Raw genomic sequence first — 18,619 nt, 5'->3', positions numbered from 1 at the left:
GGCCCACTCACTCTGGTTTATCCTCAGATGATGAGGTGACTGTGGGGAAGTTCTACGCCACCTTCCTCATCCAGGATTATTACAGGAAACTGAAGAAGAGGCAGGAGGAATACTACGGCTATCATCCCACAAAGAAGAGTGCCACCCATGAAATACAGGTTCTGCTCAAGTCACTCATCTTCTTCTGTCTGCTGGTTCCTCCATGTCTGAGCCTCTATCTCCATAGTCTTCCCCCAGCTGCATGTCCTCACCTCTCAAACCCACCATTTCTGTTTTCCTCTTTCTTGACCTCATTTCTGACAATCAAAGCCATTCTGTCTGGCTTTGCCCCAGGGGGTAAAGCCCAACTGATCAGATGAACAGGTTCAAGTGTCCCCTCCAGCAAAGAGTGTCTTTTGCCTTAAGCAGGACGGCCAAGTCAGCTTCAAACATTTAGCCCTGGTTTTATTTTAAAAACATGCCTCGAGTCTCCTACACAGCGAATTGAGGGTGCAGGAACTTTACTGCTCTTTAAAGAAAGCCAAATCGAAGCCCTTTAAAACAAACACTCAGTTTATTTTTACAAAAAACAATTTAGTGATTACTTCTACAGCATGCAACCAGAGGGTGACTCTGGATATAAATCAGGTGAATGGAGAGCATCATCATCTCAACCTCAATCCAAATCCTCTTTAAAAAAGACTTTCTTTCAGCAAACAATGGTTAGAGAATTTTTTACTGTAGGGTTTTTATGGTGAAAGTCCTGCATATCAGGTTGTTCTGAACTTCTCTGAAAAATCTGCAGCTGATCAAAAACACTACAGAGTTGTGACAACAGTTGGTAGAAGGACACATTACTTCACGTTTGCTTCTCTGTTAAAAGTAGATTTTAAACATCTTTTACAAACATCCACTGAAGGCTGATGGATCTTTATTTTTCTCAAAGAAATGACTGTCAAATTTTCTTAAATCAGGTGTTAAGCTGGTCCAAACACCACCAGGAAACAGCCAGACTGAGAACCCCTCTGCAAAGGGTACTCTGTCGAAGTGTGGAGGCTTCTGGTCCAGTAATACAACAAAAGTGAACGCTGAATTTCTATGATAAACCTCCGGCAGTGCTTATTTTTAAAGTTTTATCACCCCTGTGCAAGAGCTTAGTAAATAATAAATAGTTAAAATTTTGAAGTACATCGTTTATCTATATTATCTATGTCTACTTATCTATTATCTATTAACATCATCCATCTTCAACCATCCTCCACCACAAAAGGACCGTTTCTTTTACTAGATGCGTTTCATCCAAAGATGTGAAGTTTTTTTAAACATAAATGTATTTAGATATTTGTGACAGAAAAGTTCACAGTTCCCTCATTTTCCCCACCATGACCTTCCTTTTTCAATTCAATTCAATTTTGTTTATATTGCCAAATATCGCAACACAGTTGTCTCAACGCGCTTCACACCAATAATTGTACAAAAATATAGAATCAGTCATAAAATAAAAACAATAGCTGGTTACTAAACTAAAGCTAGACAGAGCCTGGACATCCCTGCTCTTAGACCCTCCTTCTGGGTTTTTAATCTTATTGTCAGCTGATGAACATAGCGGTACATTGCATGCGTCATTGTACCATTGTACCAGACCTTGTACTTCGTGTCTTTTCTGATCAAGTAGCCTGGACCTCAGGTTTTTGGTTTTGAATCTACAGCTTTGATGCTGTAACCTGAACTCTGTGTCTGTCAGGCTGGACTGAGGAACATAGCAGAGGAGGCGCCTGCAGAGCTGCACAGGTCCATTTCTGGAGACCTGCTGGCTGAGGAGGACTCTGACCACGGAGTGGAGGAGATATTCAGGGTAACAGTCATCGCCTGTGCTGGGGCAAGATTTATTTTTTCATTCCAATCCAGAGATGTGTGAGAATAATAATGGTTGAGGATAAGTATTACAACCCTTACTTTAGATTAAAGTTAATCACAGATAACTTCGCAATCATGTGGAACAGGAGCTGAAGTTCTGCAGAGTTTTTCTGGAGTTTCTCACCATTCTTCAACAAAGAAGTAGTGGAGGCAGCAGCTTTTACCTTTAACTTTAGGTTTTGCAACAAGGCAACAGTTTTGAATAAATATCTTTGCAGGGTTCACAAAACTGGAATAGCTTTAACTGAACCTCCAAACCCCTGTTTGCATTTCTGTGGATCGAGATATCCCACTTCTGAACCCAAAATCATTGAAATGAGAGGAGGTGAATACGTTTTGATTGACCCTCCAATGATTTTTGCCAAGAAATGCACTTTCTACTATATAAATATCTATATCAAGATCTTGGAGGTAACACATGTATTTAGCTCTGCTGAGGAACCTATCGTTTTACCCTGTCTGCAGGGGAATCTTTTGTTAAGTTAGGATCTCATATATATGACAGCATGAGTTCATGATTTCGAAGTCCACCTTTGTTTAGCCCCCCCGTCCTGGCTAAAGTGAGCCAGAACGTCAGATTTAAGAGTCCTCTGTGACCCTGATCCAGTTTTTTTTCCGCTTTGGACAGCTTTCAGTTTTGATCAGAATAAAGCAACGGAGGAACCGAGCAGAAATAACCAACAGTGTCAATTAGTAGCACATTATTGTTGCCATGGTAAAAAAATTTAAGAGCTCCAGCCATTTTTACAGAGGTTTCTGCATTTAATACTTCTTACCACCATCTTTTTGTGGAGATTTCACTTTTGTCTTGATGCCTCTGAGATGTTTCAGTGATGTGATGTGTCCATAAAACGCCGTTTCCTCAGAGACAAGCCAGTCTGTTTGGAAACCATTCAGACCCGTTTGCTGTAGAGACCGACCCAGCCTACACCAGCCAGCGCCCCCTGCAGATGGACGAAGGCTTCACTAACAACATCAGCATGAGTCAAAGGTCTGTCACACCATCTGCATGGTTGGGTCTGTGGTTCGCTCTCATTTTCACACAGTAAATGGTTAAAAGGTGTTAAAAGGCGTTAAAAGAGGTGTGTCCTTGATGCACCACGCAAGGTGTCCATGATGGAGCCCAAATCATAACAATACCAACACTGTGTTCAACAGAAATAATAACGGCTTTTCCTTCTGCTCTCATTATGGCAATATCATGTCTGTCCCTCCACTCAAGTTGTGTCTGCAACACAATATTACAAGTTTTTTTTTTTTTTTCGCAGCATTAACCGTCATGTTAACATGATGCTGCAGGGTTCATGTTAGACATAAGGATGCTAATCTGCTTTTCTAAATTCAACCTTATGGAATATCTGCAGGATTCATGTCTGTTTTTAAAAATTCACAGAACTTCCTTGCTCATGCTCACCTCTTAAACTTCTCAACACTCGAAACACAAGCAGGTGTGAGAAGGCACGTGTTAGCCATCTCACCAGAACAAAACTGGACTATTGGAACCACAAACCTTTTTTTAAATCCTGTCTTTGTTTTTCTTCGCTTTTTCCAGTCAATTCTGACCCCTGTTCTGAGGATCCAAAGATCTGAGCCTTGACTTCAAACGATGGACTCTGATGAAAGGCAGTGAAGGTCAACCCTTCCTGCTGGATGTTCTCTCTTCACTGACTGACGTCATTTAGAGCTGAATCTCCATTCATGACAACTTGCTGTTGGTAGTTTTTTTAGCCTCATTCTCTTGTAAATTCTAACTCAACAGAAAAAACATATTTCAACCAAACATTCTAAGTGGACCTCCAGTTTCTTTAAAGAGCCTCTTGGTGCAAATGGTTGCCATTAGACATTTCAGCTCAACAACAAAAACAGATTCAATTCAATTCAATTCAGTTTTATTTATGTAGCCCAATATTACTACACAGTTTTTTAGAATAGGCTCCATACCGGTAATTGTACAAAACATAAAATCTGTTTATAAAATACAATACCTGATGGCTAAACCAAACTAAACAGACTCAACTAAACTGGGCATCCCTGCCCTTAGACCCTCCTTCTCGGTAAGGTAAAACTCCTAAAAAAAAACTAATCCTGGGGAAATCAGGGATTTCTAAATGAAGGAGGGATCCTCTCCCAGGACGGACAGGCGATGTGCCACAACTCTTAGAGATGAGTTAGCTTAACTCTAGCTTATCTACCTACATGTTTGAAAAGTGTACCAGATGGGCTTCATCCAGATGGAACTGTGGGCGAAAGACGAGCCAGAGACGAGGTTCACGGCCTCACATGAACTGGGAGCCTATTCCGTAAGACAGGGGCTTGGTGGCAAAAGACTCTACCTTCAACTGTACTTTTGGAAATTCTGGGAACCACAAGCAGTCCTGCATTTTGTCAGCAAAGTGTTCTGATTGGATCGTAAGGCACTATGAGATCTATAATATAGGACGAGAGGATTTTAAACTTGATTCTATCAACTGGGAACCACAGGAGTGATGTGTTCTCTTCTTCTAGGTCCTGCTAACAATCTTGCTGCTGCATTCTGAACGAGCTAAAAACTTTTTAAAGAACTTTAAGGGCACGCTACTAGCAAAGGCACGCTGCTCGCAAAAACATAGATAAGAGCAAACAAGAGATGACAACAATAATCAACAAGTGTTTAATTAAAAATTGGATGGACCAGGGAGTAATTAGTATTCCTTTTTATTGTCCAAAGTTTTCCTTTTTATTATTTATTAATTATTCTAAAGCATCACAAAGACATGTTTGAACTAAACAGGACTAGGCCAAGCCCAGTGCTCTGTGGCACTCCATGACTGATGTTGCTGTGTGAGGAAAACTCATCATTTACATGAACAAACTGGAATGCATGACAAAAAACGGTTTTATTTACACGCTCTAGTTACTGAAATTTTTTTATAATGCATTGTGTCTAATGTAGCATTAAGATATGAAAGAACAAATAAAGAGATGAGTGCACTGCCTGCTGCCGAAAGAAGATCTTTGTAACTGTGAATAGGAATTTCAATGCCACTGTGTTGATTTGCAACAGTTTTCTCAAGAATTTTAGGAATGAGACAAAATAAAGAATATTGTTGATGTGATCTCAGAAAGGCCAAATGGAACATAAATACTTAAAGAAATTTTGGTTAACAGTTATTTCTGAAGTTGTGATTTCTTAAAAACATGGAGATTGGGACTGTCCCTGACTGCAGCAACTCTCCAACCACCACTTTGTTTTTTTCCTGTGTATATTTTTACTTGTGACATTTACTTATTTATTTGATTCATTTGATTAAAACAACTGGAAAATGTAATCAATTAAAATTGATCTAATCTGTTTTGCTTCTGGACTGTAACCTTTTGATAAAAGTTCTTTTTATTTTACTTTTTAAAAGTCAGATAAATAAAATAGTGAAATGGGTAGAAAATCAACATGAGGTAGTTTCCCTGAACAGGAACCAAATGTTAAATGTATTTATTTGTGCTGTAACATTTTACATGTTAGTGAAAATGTTGCTTTGGTTTAGCAGGAAAGACAATCATGCAGAGTAAGTGTCTAATCATGATCACTGCAAGTTTGACATCCCTACGGGACTGAGTCAGATATATCGAAGGTTTTATTGGGTCTCAGGTAACAGGAGATGAGAGCATGTTGTCTGTGTCCTGCAGAAAACTTTTGAACCACAACTCAAGTGGAAATGACGAAAAGAGACATGGTGGATTAAGCCACAGAAGGTTCTTTGTTCTCTTACAGATGGCTCACAGAGAGGAGCAACAGAAGCAACAGCAGAGAACTAATGACTGGAGGTCTTCTTCTGACTCAGAAAATAAAAAACTGCTTTCTTGGTCTGCGTCTCTTTAATGAGCTGGAAAATCTGACAAATGTCTGTGCTTGGACAAAAAGTTCCAAATTGACTGCAAGGTTTGTTAGGTTCACAGTAACAACAGTTGCATTGTCTAAAAAGAAACACTTCTTCTGACTTCTTCATATTGCAGCTGCATTCATCAACACTCCCTCCTTTTTCTGATGGAATCATGGGAGGAGAGGTTAAACACAAGTTTTGTGTTGCTAAGTCATGTGACTCTATGACAACCAGTCACAGCCAAGAGGGTCCAAATGAATAAGCCAGAGGGAGGGGCATGAACTAATGAGGTGGAGAAATAGAATGAAGCGAGTACTGATATGACTGGGGCAATAGTGGTTGATTAATAATGGCTTGGATACTTCTACCCATCCACACAGCAGGAGCACCCACATCCACAAACATCCAGAGTGGAACCCGGAGCCATTCTCTCATCCATCCCTGCTCCAGCATGTCATACCAGCACTTTTTTCTGTTTTCATGGGTTTATTTTTAGTTTTAATTATTAGACCCACTTCAGGATCTGCCTGCAGACCGCCATGACACGCAGGCAATCATCTTGACCAACGCACTGACCCCCGGCAGGAGAACAAACAAAAGTTTGAGGAGCATCATGGATGTGGAGGGGGAGCATGCCTTTGATGACGTAGGTTGGCCACCTCTAAAAGGCCTGAGCACAGGGGAAGGGCTCTGATCAGTCAACTCACCTTCGACAGAAAGGTAAGGTAGTGCGTGCTGTCTGTGTGTGACGCTGATTTGGAGGTAGGTCTAAGCAGATGGGAGCTGAAGGTCCGAGTGGAAGTCTGCATCCACTGAAGGTTTTTATGCCTCCATCAACGCTGTTGTTTCCTTCTGTCCATATTTACATCGGAATCTGATTTGATGCACTTGGAGCTGTACAGAAATCCAATTGACTAGTGAGCAGATCCAGTCTTCACAAAATCTGCAGGATCTCATTCTCTATTTTCTGGCAGACAACTTTGATCTTGTGGAGAGGGAGCATGAGGTGCTGTGCCCTTAGCTGGATTTGGTTATTCTGCTGGTCTCAACTGGTTCTGGTCCACTGAGGAGAAATGCACTTTGTCTTTGCTGCCACTGAGGATCACTTCACAAAAATGTTATAGTTAGAACTTAGATCTGGAGAATAAAGTGGTGCTTAAAGCTGTCATAAAACCGGTTTTTCAGATAAAACCTTAATGGGAAATTGTTTTACATTAAAAAAACAGTAAAAACACGGTGTGAATATGATTGTTTAATGTGGGAGTTTTTTGTAAAGCTCTTTCACATAAAACGTCCACTGATGTGGCACAGTGCAAAATAGAGGCTTTCCTGAACTTGCTTCAAGCTGGTGAAAACCTGCTCAGAGAGTTGCAATTGTTGTTTCTTAGTAAAAAAAAGTATTTCTGGTTTACAAATTATCTAAAGATATAACTTTATTGTTATACATTGCTGAGTTTGCAGTTACTATCAAATCATGAGCTTCTGACATCTGTAGAACATGAACATATTCTGATTCAGGAAAGGTGTGCATCGTCATCATCAGCCTATGTTTGACAGCTTTCATAAATGTGCGTGAATGGGTAGGGTGGTGGTGGTTATGGTGGTGGGTGTCAGTGTTATTTCTCTAGTCTGATGCATCCACTTACAGACAAATAGATCTGTGTAGGTATTTTGTTGTCCTTGTTTTTAGGTGCCATCTGGCTTAAAACTGTACGGATGGATAGCTCCAATATTGCTCGACATTTTTTTTCACTTGTAATGTTAGGTTAGGGGTGTGAGGGGCTGTGAGCTACCGAGAGAGCACGTAAACAGATGGATGATGGGGAAAGGGGTGGGCTTACTCCACGCTAACAATACCGCCCACATCTCTGAGATGACTTTCTAATGATCTCCTGTCGCTCTGCAGAAAAAACTATGTCCAAGAAAATGACAGGTTTTTTTATTTTGTGTAAAAATCACACAATAATAATGAAAAGACCACTGGGAGTGATTTTGTAATAGATCAAAAGATGATTGGAGTGGGACTTTAAATTAACTCAACTCCTTTCTAGGCTAGCGCAAAGAACTGCTCAATGTAGTGTACAAGGCTAGAGGTGGGGTTTATTTATTTATTTATTTAAGCTTTATTTAATAGGGACAGTGCACATTAATGAACATCTACCAAACAATGATAGGCGTAAACATGCTGGATTATAGCAATGATACTAATATGCATCCATAGTCCCTAGGCAGGAAACATAAAACAGGACAAAACAAAAGACAGTCACAGATACAATAAGAACACAAGAAAGTGGTACATTACGAGAGTTAAAAGTCAGTGGTTACAGGACTGGTTTGCTTTCAGCCACTGCTTGGGCTGTGTTTTGAAGGTCTGTAATGTTTGACACTCCCTTATGTACAGTGGAAGACTGTTCCAGAGTTTACTGGCCTTTACAGAAAGAGCGTTTTGTCCAAAGGGTTACCTGGCTCAGAAGTTGGAAGTTAACAAATACTAGAAAGCCAAATGATAAATCATTAGACATTTGATTCCACTGGTGAGGTTGCAGATTTGATGACAAAAAGACTTCATAAGCTTGACTCTGATCAAACACTCAGGGGTTCTTTAGCATATAAGGAACCAGTCAAAGACTTTGGTTAATACCATACCGTAAGTCGTTCATATAATTACCATTTATATAAACGACCTTGATAAAGGTATCATCGATAACCTGCACTTATATGCTGATGATACCATCTTGTACACTTCAGGACTTTCAGTTGAGCTTGCCATATCAAAGCTCCAATCAGCTTTTACAGAACACCTTTTATCATTTAAAACTGGTTTTAAACTCTTATAAGACTAAAGCCACAGGGGTTGCAAGTCAGTAACTTCTGTGCCGGTCCCAAGCCCGGATAAATAGAGAGGGTTGCGTCAGGAAGGGCATCCGGCGTAAAAATTGCCAAAATAACCATGCGAATCATCCACAACACTTTAGACATACCGGATCGGTCGAGGCCCGGGTTAACAACGACCGCCACCGATGCTGTTAACCTACAGGGTGTCGGTGGAAATTTGACTACTGTTGGTCGAAGAAAGAGGGGAGGCAGAAGGGTCCGTGGCCAGAGAGAGAAGGGAAAAGGCAGGAACATAGGTTTGAGAATAGGGACTCTTAACGTTGGCACAATGACAGGGAAAGGCAGAGAGCTGGCAGACATGATGGAGAGAAGGAAGGTAGATGTACTGTGTGTGCAGGAGACAAGGTGGAAGGGCAGCAAGGCACGTAGTATTGGAGGAGGATACAAACTTTTCTATCATGGTGTTGATAGGAAGAGAAACGGGGTAGGAGTGATTCTGAAGGGGGAGTTTGTAAACAGTGTTCTAGAGGTGAAAAGAGTCTCAGACAGGATGATGAGCCTAAAGTTAGAAATTGAAGGGGTGATGGTGAATGTAGTCAGTGGGTATGCGCCACAGGTTGGCTGTGAGTTAGAAGTGAAGGAGAGATTCTGGAGTGAGTTGGATGAGGTCATAGAGAGTTTTCCCAGAGGAGAGAGAGTTGTTATTGGAGCAGACTTTAATGGGCATGTTGGTGAGGGCAACAGAGGTGATGAGGAGGTGATGGGCAGGTTTGGTGTGAAGGAAAGGAATCTGGAGGGACAGATGGTGGTGGACTTTGCGAAGAGGATGGAAATGGCTGTAGTCAACACTTACTTCCAGAAGAGAGAGGAACATAGAGTGACATACAGAAGTGGAGGTAGGAGTACTCAGGTGGACTACATCCTATGTAGACGAGGTCATTTGAGAGAGGTTAATGACTGCAAAGTGGTGGTAGGAGAGAGTGTAGCCAGACAGCACCGCATGGTGGTGTGTAAGATGACTCTGGAGGTCAGGAAGAAGAAGATAGGGAAAACAGAAAAGAAGACCAAGTGGTGGAAGCTACAGAATGAAGAAACTTGTGAGGAATTTAGGCAGAAGTTGAGGCAGGTCCTGGGTGGTCAGGATGAGCTTCCAGAGGACTGGGAAACTACAGCAGAGATTATCAGGGAAACAGGTTGGAAGGTGCTAGGTGTGTCATCTGGAAAGAGGAAAGACGGTAAAGAGACTTGGTGGTGGAATGAGGAAGTACAGGAATGCGTCCAGAGGAAGAGGTTGGCTAAAAGGAAGTGGGATGTAGAAAGGACTGAGGAAGGTAGACAGGAGTACAAGGAAGCGCAGCGTAGAGTGAAGAGAGAGGTGGCAAAGGCCAAACAGAAAGCTTACGATGAGCTTTATGACAGGTTAGACACAAAGGAAGGAGAGAAGGACTTGTACAGGCTAGCCAGACAGAGAGACAGAGATGGGAAGGACGTGCAACAGATAAGGGTGATTAAGGACAGAGATGGAAAGGTGCTAACAACCCAAGAGAGTGTACAGAAAAGATGGAAGGAGTATTTTGAGGAGCTGATGAACGAGGAAAATGACAGGGAAAGAAGGGAGGAAGATGTGGTTGTTGTGGAGCAGGAAGTAGCAGAGATTGGAAAGGATGAGGTTAGGAAGGCTCTGAAAAGGATGAAGAGCGGAAAGGCCGTTGGTCCTGATGACGTACCTGTGGAGGTATGGAAGTGCCTAGGAGAGACAGCAGTGGAATTTCTAACAAGGTTGTTCAATAGGATTTTAGAGAGTGAGAAGATGCCTGAGGAATGGAGGAGAAGCGTTCTGGTCCCGATCTTTAAGAACAAGGGTGACACGCAGAACTGCAGCAACTATAGAGGAATAAAGTTGATGAGCCACACAATGAAGCTGTGGGAAAGAGTAGTGGAAGCCAGGCTTAGGAAGAAGGTGGAGATTTGTGAGCAGCAGTATGGTTTCATGCCCCGTAAGAGCACCACTGATGCCATTTTTGCTTTGAGAATGTTGATGGAAAAGTACAGAGAAGGTCAGAAGGAGCTGCATTGTGTGTTCGTAGATTTAGAGAAGGCGTATGACAGGGTGCCGAGGGAGGAGCTGTGGTACTGTATGAGGTCGTCTGGAGTGGCAGAGAAGTATGTCAGAGTAGTTCAGGACATGTATGAGAGAAGTATGACGGTGGTGAGATGTGCTGTAGGTCAGACAGAGGAGTTCAAGGTGGAGGTGGGACTACACCAAGGATCAGCTTTGAGTCCTTTTTTGTTTGCTATGCTGATGGACAGGCTGACAGACGAGGTAAGACAGGAATCTCCCTGGACAATGATGTTTGCGGATGACATTGTAATTTGCAGTGAGAGTAGAGAGCAGGTGGAGGAACAGCTAGAGAGGTGGAGGTTTGCTCTGGAAAGAAGAGGTATGAAGGTCAGTCGTAGTAAGACAGAATACATGTGTCTGAACGAGAGGGATCAAGGTAGAAGCGTTAGGTTACAGGGGGCTGAGGTGAAGAAGGTGCAGGAGTTTAAGTACTTGGGGTCAACAGTTCAGTGTGATGGGGATTGTGGAAAAGAGGTGAAGAGGCGAGTGCAGGCAGGTTGGAGCGGTTGGAGGAAAGTGTCAGGAGTGTTGTGTGACAGAAGAGTGCCAGCAAGACTCAAAGGAAAGGTGTACAAGACAGTGGTGAGACCAGCTCTGCTCTATGGGTTAGAGACGGTAGCAGTGAGACAGAGACAAGAGGCTGAGATGGAGGTAGCAGAGATGAAGATGTTGAGGTTCTCCTTAGGAGTGACCAGGTTAGACAGGATAAGGAACGAGTACATCAGAGGGACGGCTCATGTTGCCTGTGTTAGCGACAAAGTCAGAGAAGCCAGACTGAGATGGTTTGGACATGTTCAGAGGAGGGATAGTGGATATATTGGTAGAAGGATGTTGGAGATGGAGCTGCCTGGCCGGAGGGCAAGAGGACAGCCAAAGAGGAGATATATGGATGTCTTAACAGAGGACATGAAGTTGGCTAATGTTAGGGTAGAAGATGTTCATGATAGAGTGAGGTGGAAAAGGATGATTTGCTGTGGCGACCCCTGATGGGAAAAGCCGAAAGAGAAAGAAGATAAGACTAAATACATGCTATTCTCTAAAAGCAAAGCCAAACTCCAAAACCTGCTCCCAATTACTACAAAAGAAGGACATTTAATTGAACTGGTCACAGAATACAAATACCTTGGTACTTTAATTGATGACTGTCTAGCTTTTAAACCACATATTCAGAAACTAGCTCACAGGCTGAAACTAAAATTACGCTTTTATTTCAGAATCAAGTCATGTTTATCATTTAAAGCCTGTAAGAAACTTGTCACTGCCACTTTTATGTCTGTCCTTGATTTTGGTGATGTGATTTATATGAATGCTTCTGCTGATGCTTTGCATGCTTTGGACACTGTTTTTCATGGTGCACTGCGTTTTATAACAAACATGAGGTCACTAACCCATCACTGTTCTGTATGCTCGAGTAGGTTGGCCCTCCTTATCCCAGCGCAGACTGAAACATTGATACCTTTTAATTTATAAATGCATTCTTAGGTTGTTACCGTCTTATCTCCGGCAGCTCATAGAACTGAAGAGCAGCAGCAGCTCCAGCCTGCGGTCTCAGGACATGCTCCTGCTCTCTGTGCCCAGAGTGCGCACAGAGATGGGGAAAAAAAGGCTTTTAGATTTGCTGCGGCACAGTTTTGGAATGAACTCCAGAAAGAGTTTAAATTGAAAGATTTGATCTCCCTGGGCTCTTTTAAAAAACTTTTAAATGAACGTGAGACAAAGCTTTCAAACTGTATTTATTTAAAACTGTCTTTTATGATTGAGTGTGAGTGTATATAAGGGTTTTGTGTTATTGTTGTGCTGCTGCCTCTTGGCCAGGACGCTCTTGCAAAAGAGATTTTTAATCTCAATGAGTTTTTTTTATCCTGGTTAAATAAAGGTGAAGAAGAATACATAGACCAAACCAAAACTAGCTCCTCTGTAGTTGGACGGGCCTATGTGTAAGGGCCACGACTGTCTACAGCCTACAATGTGCATCCATCACAGAGTTGATTCTGATTTAGAAACGATTAAGCCCCAATTTTGTATTGTAACACTCTTCAATTTCTAAAAGTATTACACACACACACAAAAACAATATGACTCAAGATTTTTTAATCAGTCTCAGGTATTCCCCCACTCTTCCCCAGTCTTTCACCCAATACAACAAAGATTTTTTTATATTAGTTCGTTATTTACAAAAGTCACCGCCTCTCTTCCTGGCGTCCTCCCCCCTCCATATAAAATCAGAGATCCAAGTGACTCACGGGACGTCAAAGTTCCGTCCGTGGGAAGAACGTACGCGGCTTACCTGCTCTGTCTGTCCTCGGTTGATGGGGTTTTCAGTCATCCCATACATGTGGAGGTCACACCCGATTGCAGAAATAAATCCCAGAGTATTCCACTGACGCGGTTGGGCTTCTCTCCGACGTCACGGTAATCCTCGGCATGTACGTGTCCTGCGGCTGTCAACTCCAGTGTCTCCCCGCTTCACCCCCTTTTCATCGTATCAATCAATCTTTCACCTGGGCCACAGGAAGTCCCCAGGTAGCCATATTTGTAGTCCAGTGTCTCCTGATAATGTAGTTTAAGTACCCTGCTATCCATTTAACATAAACCTCATAGAAATAAACATATAGACAGGACCATATTAACCAGGGTTAATAAAGGAAAGTCAATACTGAGTTTTCTCTTTTTTTCAGTAAATAGACAATCCCAAACATATATTTATGTGGCAATGCTACAGTACGTTTTCTTTTTCCTTTAGAGTTTCATGGCGGCTCCACTAATAGTTGCTGTGATAATGGGGGCTGTGTTGGCACAGGTGTGGACCGCCCACCACCGCCATCAGTCCACCATCCACACTGAAGGTACAGTTCCTCTGCATTGTCTCTGTTTTCTTCACACAGGCTGAGAGTACCAGCAGGAAGCACAAAACATTTGGGCAAAATGGCGTCAGGATGTCCACCTGTTCTGTTTGTACTGTGTTCACATTGACTGCATTCGTCTTTATTTGTAAGCACCTTTACAACACTCAAAGTGTTTTGAAGACAAAGCAAAAAAGAAAAGTTTCACGGTTTTCCACAGATTGATAAAAAAACACAAGATTTCCAAAGTAGGACTAGTTGTGTTAAACATTTCTTTGTGAAGAAATTCTCTTAATAAATCTGCATTATCCCACAATATTCAGTGTCAGCAGCACAGGGTTTTGGACTCCACAAAGAAAAGAGTTGAGCAAATTTAGAGCTTAAATTCCAACAACATTTACCTAAAAAGAGGATTTTTCTCTTTGGAGTTTTAGTTATTTTCTGTCAGCTTATATGTTTAAAAGAAATCATGTGTTTCTCCTGCAGATAATGCTCTGCTCAAGATGCTGAGGAATTTCAACTACCTCTCTTCCTCCATGAAGGAGTGGCCAAAGAGTGATCGTTCATCTGATGGAGGGACTCCAATGGTGGGATGCTGGATGGTGAAGGCGCTCCACCCTGTGGCTATAAAGAAACGCCAGGACTTGTCCTCATACAACCTAAACTCTTTTGGTCTCCGTTATGGAAAATGACAGGTGTCTGCTTGTTTTCTCCTGGTTTGTTTGTTTCTGTAAAATAAAATATTCAAAAAGAAGAAAGAAGGAAAAATGTTGATCTGCAGGTCACAGTTGGGCCAGAGTCTCCTTTCTTCAACTTGCTGTTCTTCCTCTGCAGTTTCTTAACATTTTGTCTTGTTTACACTCAGAAATCATGATTATAAATTAGGAGTCTTTGAAATAAAATTCTTAGAACTAAAATTCCAATGAATGTTTTCTCTTAGATACTCCAAAGTCCTGTAGTATTGTATTGCTGAGGCATTTCAGGTTGGTAGAGACATCTGTCAATCAAATGACAATACAACCTTTCTGCCTAATTTAATAATTTATTAGAATTAAAACAGAACATTCACAATTAAAAAGTTCTTCCTGTACAGTTTTTTATGACATAACATGGCTATTACAATAAAAACCTATTTTATGAACCAGACCTTTGAATACAAAATGTTACATTATGTGTAAAGTTAAAATTTAAATGAAAAACCATCCCCAAAAGGTAAATTTGGGATGTGAGGAATATTATGAAATTCGAAAACAGAGGGCTTTGATGGCATTATTTTCAAAAACAAAAATCTTTAACCTGTTTTTATAAGCAAATGTCTGCAGAAGTCTGAGAAATGGATGGATCTTACACTGCCAAAACACAAAGACCAGAAACATCCCTTCAACAAAACTCTGCTTCTTCTCTGGTTCTCCGCTTGCTGGTCTGAATGGCTGACCAGCCAGGCATCCCCTTTACCACACTGTTGTGTAGCTGTGTTCACACCATGGATTGACTGTTGGGGAGGAACTGTGGGGATTGCAACAGCCTGTGACATACACAATACTTGATTTGAGGGAAACAAGAAAAGAACGCAACCTACCGCACTGAGGAAAGGTAAGTTAACGATTGAAAGCACAAACCCAATGGCCACAGGAAAGAAGGACCTGCAGAGGAAACACCATTTTCATGTATTGTGTTTGAGATGCCTCCTAGTTAGCAAAGAGAAACAGTCAGCCTTAGAGCTTATCGTGAGGAACATCTGCACCTACCTGAACAGAAGAACAAAACCATAACTCTCCACCAGCATTCCAATCACTGGCCAGCGAAACAGCACCAAGGTCACTCCGCCAAGAAAAAAAAGTGTTCCTCGGAACTTGTTTCTTTGGAAGAAGAAATGTGCTGTCCTCCTGATGCCAATTATGAAGCACAAACCAGCAAGGAACAGGATCTACAAAGAGAGTGCCATGAATATCTGCACCTCTCCTTTTGGGTGGGCCCTATTGAGGCAGACGGGTTCAGCATGAGGCTCTCTTCCTGTTTGCATGGAATTCCATATTCCATGCAACACTCTTAAAAATATATAATTACTGTATTTATTTACTAACTTCTCTTAACTGAGGTTTTTTTTTTGAATACCTGAAAACCAGAAAAACAAAGAGACCGAACCAAAACATAACTGTGACTTCTACACAATACAGCACTTATTATTTTGCATTAATGTCTCACCACTTCATTAACAAAAGAAGAACAATATCTTAGCTTTGAATGAAAACAAACATAAAAGTAACTATGGTTGTTTAAGTAGCAATAGTAGTAGCTACATGAAAAGATCACCTAGTTAGGTGTGTAAAGTTCGAGACATGTGTTCACATATTCCTCCCTTACTCAGTTTAAAAAACATAATCAAAAGTTTATTCTGCATTTGACTTAAACCAGACAATAAGAGGTTGGCAATTGGACAGGTGGTCTTTTATCTATTTATGGGTTTATTTACAGGAAGTGAGCATCTCATGTTGCTGAACATGAGATGCTGTGCTAACTTGTAACTTGTCAAGAAAGTAAGTTTGCATAGAGTCACCTGTGTGCACAACAGATGCTGAGATTCTCTTTTTTGCAGTATAGTTGCAGTTTCAGTAAATGAGATTTTATCAGGAAGCTGAGCGTGAAAGAGCTTCACTATGCCAGGTCAGTGATGGCGTACCACAGGACTATGTTCTGGTACAGTTATTTAATCTTCACATGTCCAGGGTCTAACTTTCCTTTGCAGCTGAGTATAGGCTCTGGCAACCCTGTGACCTTGAACAAGAATAAATTGATTAAAAAATGTCTGTATAGATGTTCTTTTAGAGTAAGATATGATGTTAGCAACTCTGTTTTCTTTGATGGCACTGCTTAACCAATAAAGGACAGCTGGCTCCCCTGCTCATTGATCCTTGGTTAGCCGTACCATCCAGCAATTAGCACGGTTATGGGATGGGGAGTTGCAACCAGATGGATGCAACATGTCAAAAAGAAAAACTCACATTTCCAAAGGCCAGCAAGACGGAGTCAAAGTACAGCAGAACCCCAAAGAGCAGGAAGAACAAACCGAATCCCATCAGTCCAACACCAATCTCTGCAAAAGTGAAGGGGGGGGGGGATTCAAAGACAATCCTATTACTGCATTGTTGTACAAAAATTTGCTGCCATAGATGGTTCTTGTTGCACATTTTACAGAAGAAGTAAATCTAACCATCAATCAAGTAAAGAAGAATGACATTTTAAAGCTCCACTCCAATTTTTTTTTATCTATTGCAAAATAGATCACACACATCTACACAGTTTATGTTTGTTTATGTGGTTAATGTAAAAGAAGGACATTTTTTGTTTTTTTGTCAAACTGCCTTGTTTTAATGCTCTGTTCTGTTCTCTGTACCATTTCAATGGCTACGTCTGCTAAGTTTACCACACCTTTAACACACCATCAGGCTACCTTGTGTGAAGTACAGTCAGGGAAGTACACATTTTTAAGTTAAGTGAGTAGTGAAGGTGTCTGTGAAGGTTTCATGTAGAGAGGGGCAGGAGCATTTTTAGACCAAATCCTGCTATCAATTGATTATGCATGATGATTTGAAAACAGGTCAGCATGCAACTTTTTTTTTTTTTACAGCAAATGGATGGATCCAAGTTGAGTCTATAGGACCTCAATGTAATTCTAGCTTCTGTTTGAACTTGAAACAAAGATTAGTCATTTGGTGTTTTTTAGGTTTTACCTTTTTTTCTTAAGAGCATTTCAGGGAGCATTTTACGTTTTTTAATTCAACATAGAAGATAAGCTTCTGTGTACTATTATTTTTTATCATTCATTTTTCTCTCGAATAGAACATTCTTACTGCATAAAACCAAAACAGTGGAATGTTTTTAATTCAAAATTTTGATGCCAGTCTTTTTACTTTACTGACAATGAGTTTTGGCCACAAATATTGACTTCCTTGGAACTAATAATCACTATCGGACTTTAAAAAAATCGTAGAAGTCAATTACTGGTTCAGATCCAGATAAAGAGGCTTTACTGTCCTGATTGAAAAGATCAGCAGCCCTTCTGAACACTTACTCTGAAGCTCTGTGATGGTGGCCATGCTGTGTCTCTGTGCTGTCCCTCCTTTGTCAGCGCTGGACGTCTCCTCTTGGTGACCTTTGTGCGGTGACGTTGTCAGAGTGTGAGGTGAACATTAACCCCAGACTTGGGTAAGTGCTGAAACTACTCTGATGTCAGCACGAGAGGAAATTTGTGTACTTTGAGTTCGCCTCTGTTTAAGTCTCAGAAGGTGTACACATTTGGTTCGCTTAAAGTGAACCATAGTTCATTTAACCCGATAATCCAGAACACATTTTCAGTTTTAATGCACCTAACTGGACCCTGGACCTTTTGTAATTTCATATGAACTTTTTTCAGCCAAAAAAAAATTTTTAAAGTAGCAATCCCAATAGAAAAAAAAACGTGCTATATTTTTCAAGTACTTTTGTGTTAACAAAGTAATAGCATAAATGTAGCAGTTACAATCTATCTTCAAAAATTTGTAAAAAAATAAATAAATAAGGTGAATCCTGGCAGTGCCCTGCCAGTTTGGGGGCCCCACGGAGAGAGAGTGTGGGTGCATTCGTGGTGGACGAGCAGTATTAGGCAAGGACAGCAAAAATGTATATAAAAAATATTTAAATTATTTTTCAAAACATCTAGATGGACAAAAATAGGCACTGAAAAGAGGTCAATGTAAGCTTTAAATTTAACAGGAGGGCAACTGAACAGACAAACAAAATTACTTAACCCTTGTGCTATCCTAGTCACTTTAACATTGGGAGTTGGGTCATCTAGACCCACAAGACAGTGCGCTGAACTTTTTTTCTTCAATGATTTGTGATCTTCACTGGTGTCCATGGATTACATGAAATCCTCTTCACCTTTATCCACCTTTGTCATGGTAGGGATAACACGTCAATGTAAGGGTGGAGTCATAGGATAGCACAAGGGTTAAACTGATCTAACTAATTAGAAACACAAGGGAACATATATAGTGGCTGATCAGGCCAAAGAGAAACACAAGTGG

The 18,619-nt window shown here is 41.0% G+C and overlaps 3 protein-coding genes across 5 annotated transcripts in view; 2 read left to right on the top strand and 1 right to left on the bottom strand.

The window, feature by feature from the left end:
• LOC101160313 (dihydropyridine-sensitive L-type skeletal muscle calcium channel subunit alpha-1-like) overlaps positions 1-5,227 on the top strand; it is a 63,409-nt gene extending 58,182 nt beyond the window's left edge. For both annotated transcript variants that reach the window (XM_011475232.3, XM_078947513.1), the window contains 4 exons: positions 28-158; positions 1,724-1,834; positions 2,763-2,887; positions 3,449-5,227. In XM_011475232.3, the coding sequence (XP_011473534.2) occupies positions 28-158; positions 1,724-1,834; positions 2,763-2,887; positions 3,449-3,458 (377 nt within the window). In that variant the 3' untranslated portion in view covers positions 3,459-5,227. The remainder of the gene's footprint in view (positions 1-27; positions 159-1,723; positions 1,835-2,762; positions 2,888-3,448) is intronic.
• A 1,218-nt stretch (positions 5,228-6,445) lies between these two features.
• Positions 6,446-14,311, top strand: kiss1 (KiSS-1 metastasis suppressor). 2 transcript variants are annotated; one of them, NM_001122921.1, is given in 3 exon segments: positions 6,446-6,473; positions 13,454-13,556; positions 14,040-14,300. In NM_001122921.1, coding segments are annotated over 2 exon segments (303 nt in total). In that variant the 5' UTR covers positions 6,446-6,473; positions 13,454-13,459; the 3' UTR covers positions 14,246-14,300.
• Positions 14,312-14,575: 264 nt separating this feature from the next.
• golt1a (golgi transport 1A) lies at positions 14,576-17,761 on the bottom strand. The gene is made up of 5 exons (XM_004068922.4): positions 17,626-17,761; positions 16,556-16,647; positions 15,302-15,480; positions 15,133-15,196; positions 14,576-15,059 (listed from the first exon to the last, which is right to left on the bottom strand). Exons 1-5 carry the CDS (start codon positions 17,648-17,650, stop codon positions 15,030-15,032), a joined length of 390 nt encoding a protein of 129 aa, XP_004068970.1. The 5' UTR covers positions 17,651-17,761; the 3' UTR covers positions 14,576-15,029.
• Between the last annotated feature and the right edge of the window lie 858 nt (positions 17,762-18,619).

This window comes from Oryzias latipes, chromosome 5, assembly GCF_053564925.1.
Source record: "Oryzias latipes strain Hd-rR chromosome 5, Olatipes_Hd-rR_3.1".
Classification (NCBI taxonomy): Eukaryota; Metazoa; Chordata; class Actinopteri; order Beloniformes; family Adrianichthyidae; genus Oryzias; species Oryzias latipes.
This window is presented reverse-complemented; position numbering and strand designations above follow the sequence as displayed.

What these genes read in the sequence shown, in the direction of transcription:
- golt1a (XM_004068922.4), bottom strand. Translation starts at nt 17,650, where the DNA reads ATGGCCACCATCACAGAGCTTCAGA. An exon ending in GGTTTTGTTCTTCTGTTCAG is followed by an intron (nt 15,197 to 15,301) that starts GTAGGTGCAGAT and finishes TTTCCTCTGCAG; the next exon opens with GTCCTTCTTTCCTGTGGCCA. An exon ending in ACTTACCTTTCCTCAGTGCG is followed by an intron (nt 15,060 to 15,132) that starts GTAGGTTGCGTT and finishes CAATCCCCACAG; the next exon opens with TTCCTCCCCAACAGTCAATC.
- kiss1 (XM_078946697.1), top strand. Translation starts at nt 13,135, where the DNA reads ATGTACGTGTCCTGCGGCTGTCAACTCCAGTGTCTCCCCGCTTCACCC. An exon ending in GGGCCACAGGAAGTCCCCAG is followed by an intron (nt 13,234 to 13,453) that starts GTAGCCATATTT and finishes TTTTTCCTTTAG; the next exon opens with AGTTTCATGGCGGCTCCACT. An exon ending in GTCCACCATCCACACTGAAG is followed by an intron (nt 13,557 to 14,039) that starts GTACAGTTCCTC and finishes TTTCTCCTGCAG; the next exon opens with ATAATGCTCTGCTCAAGATG.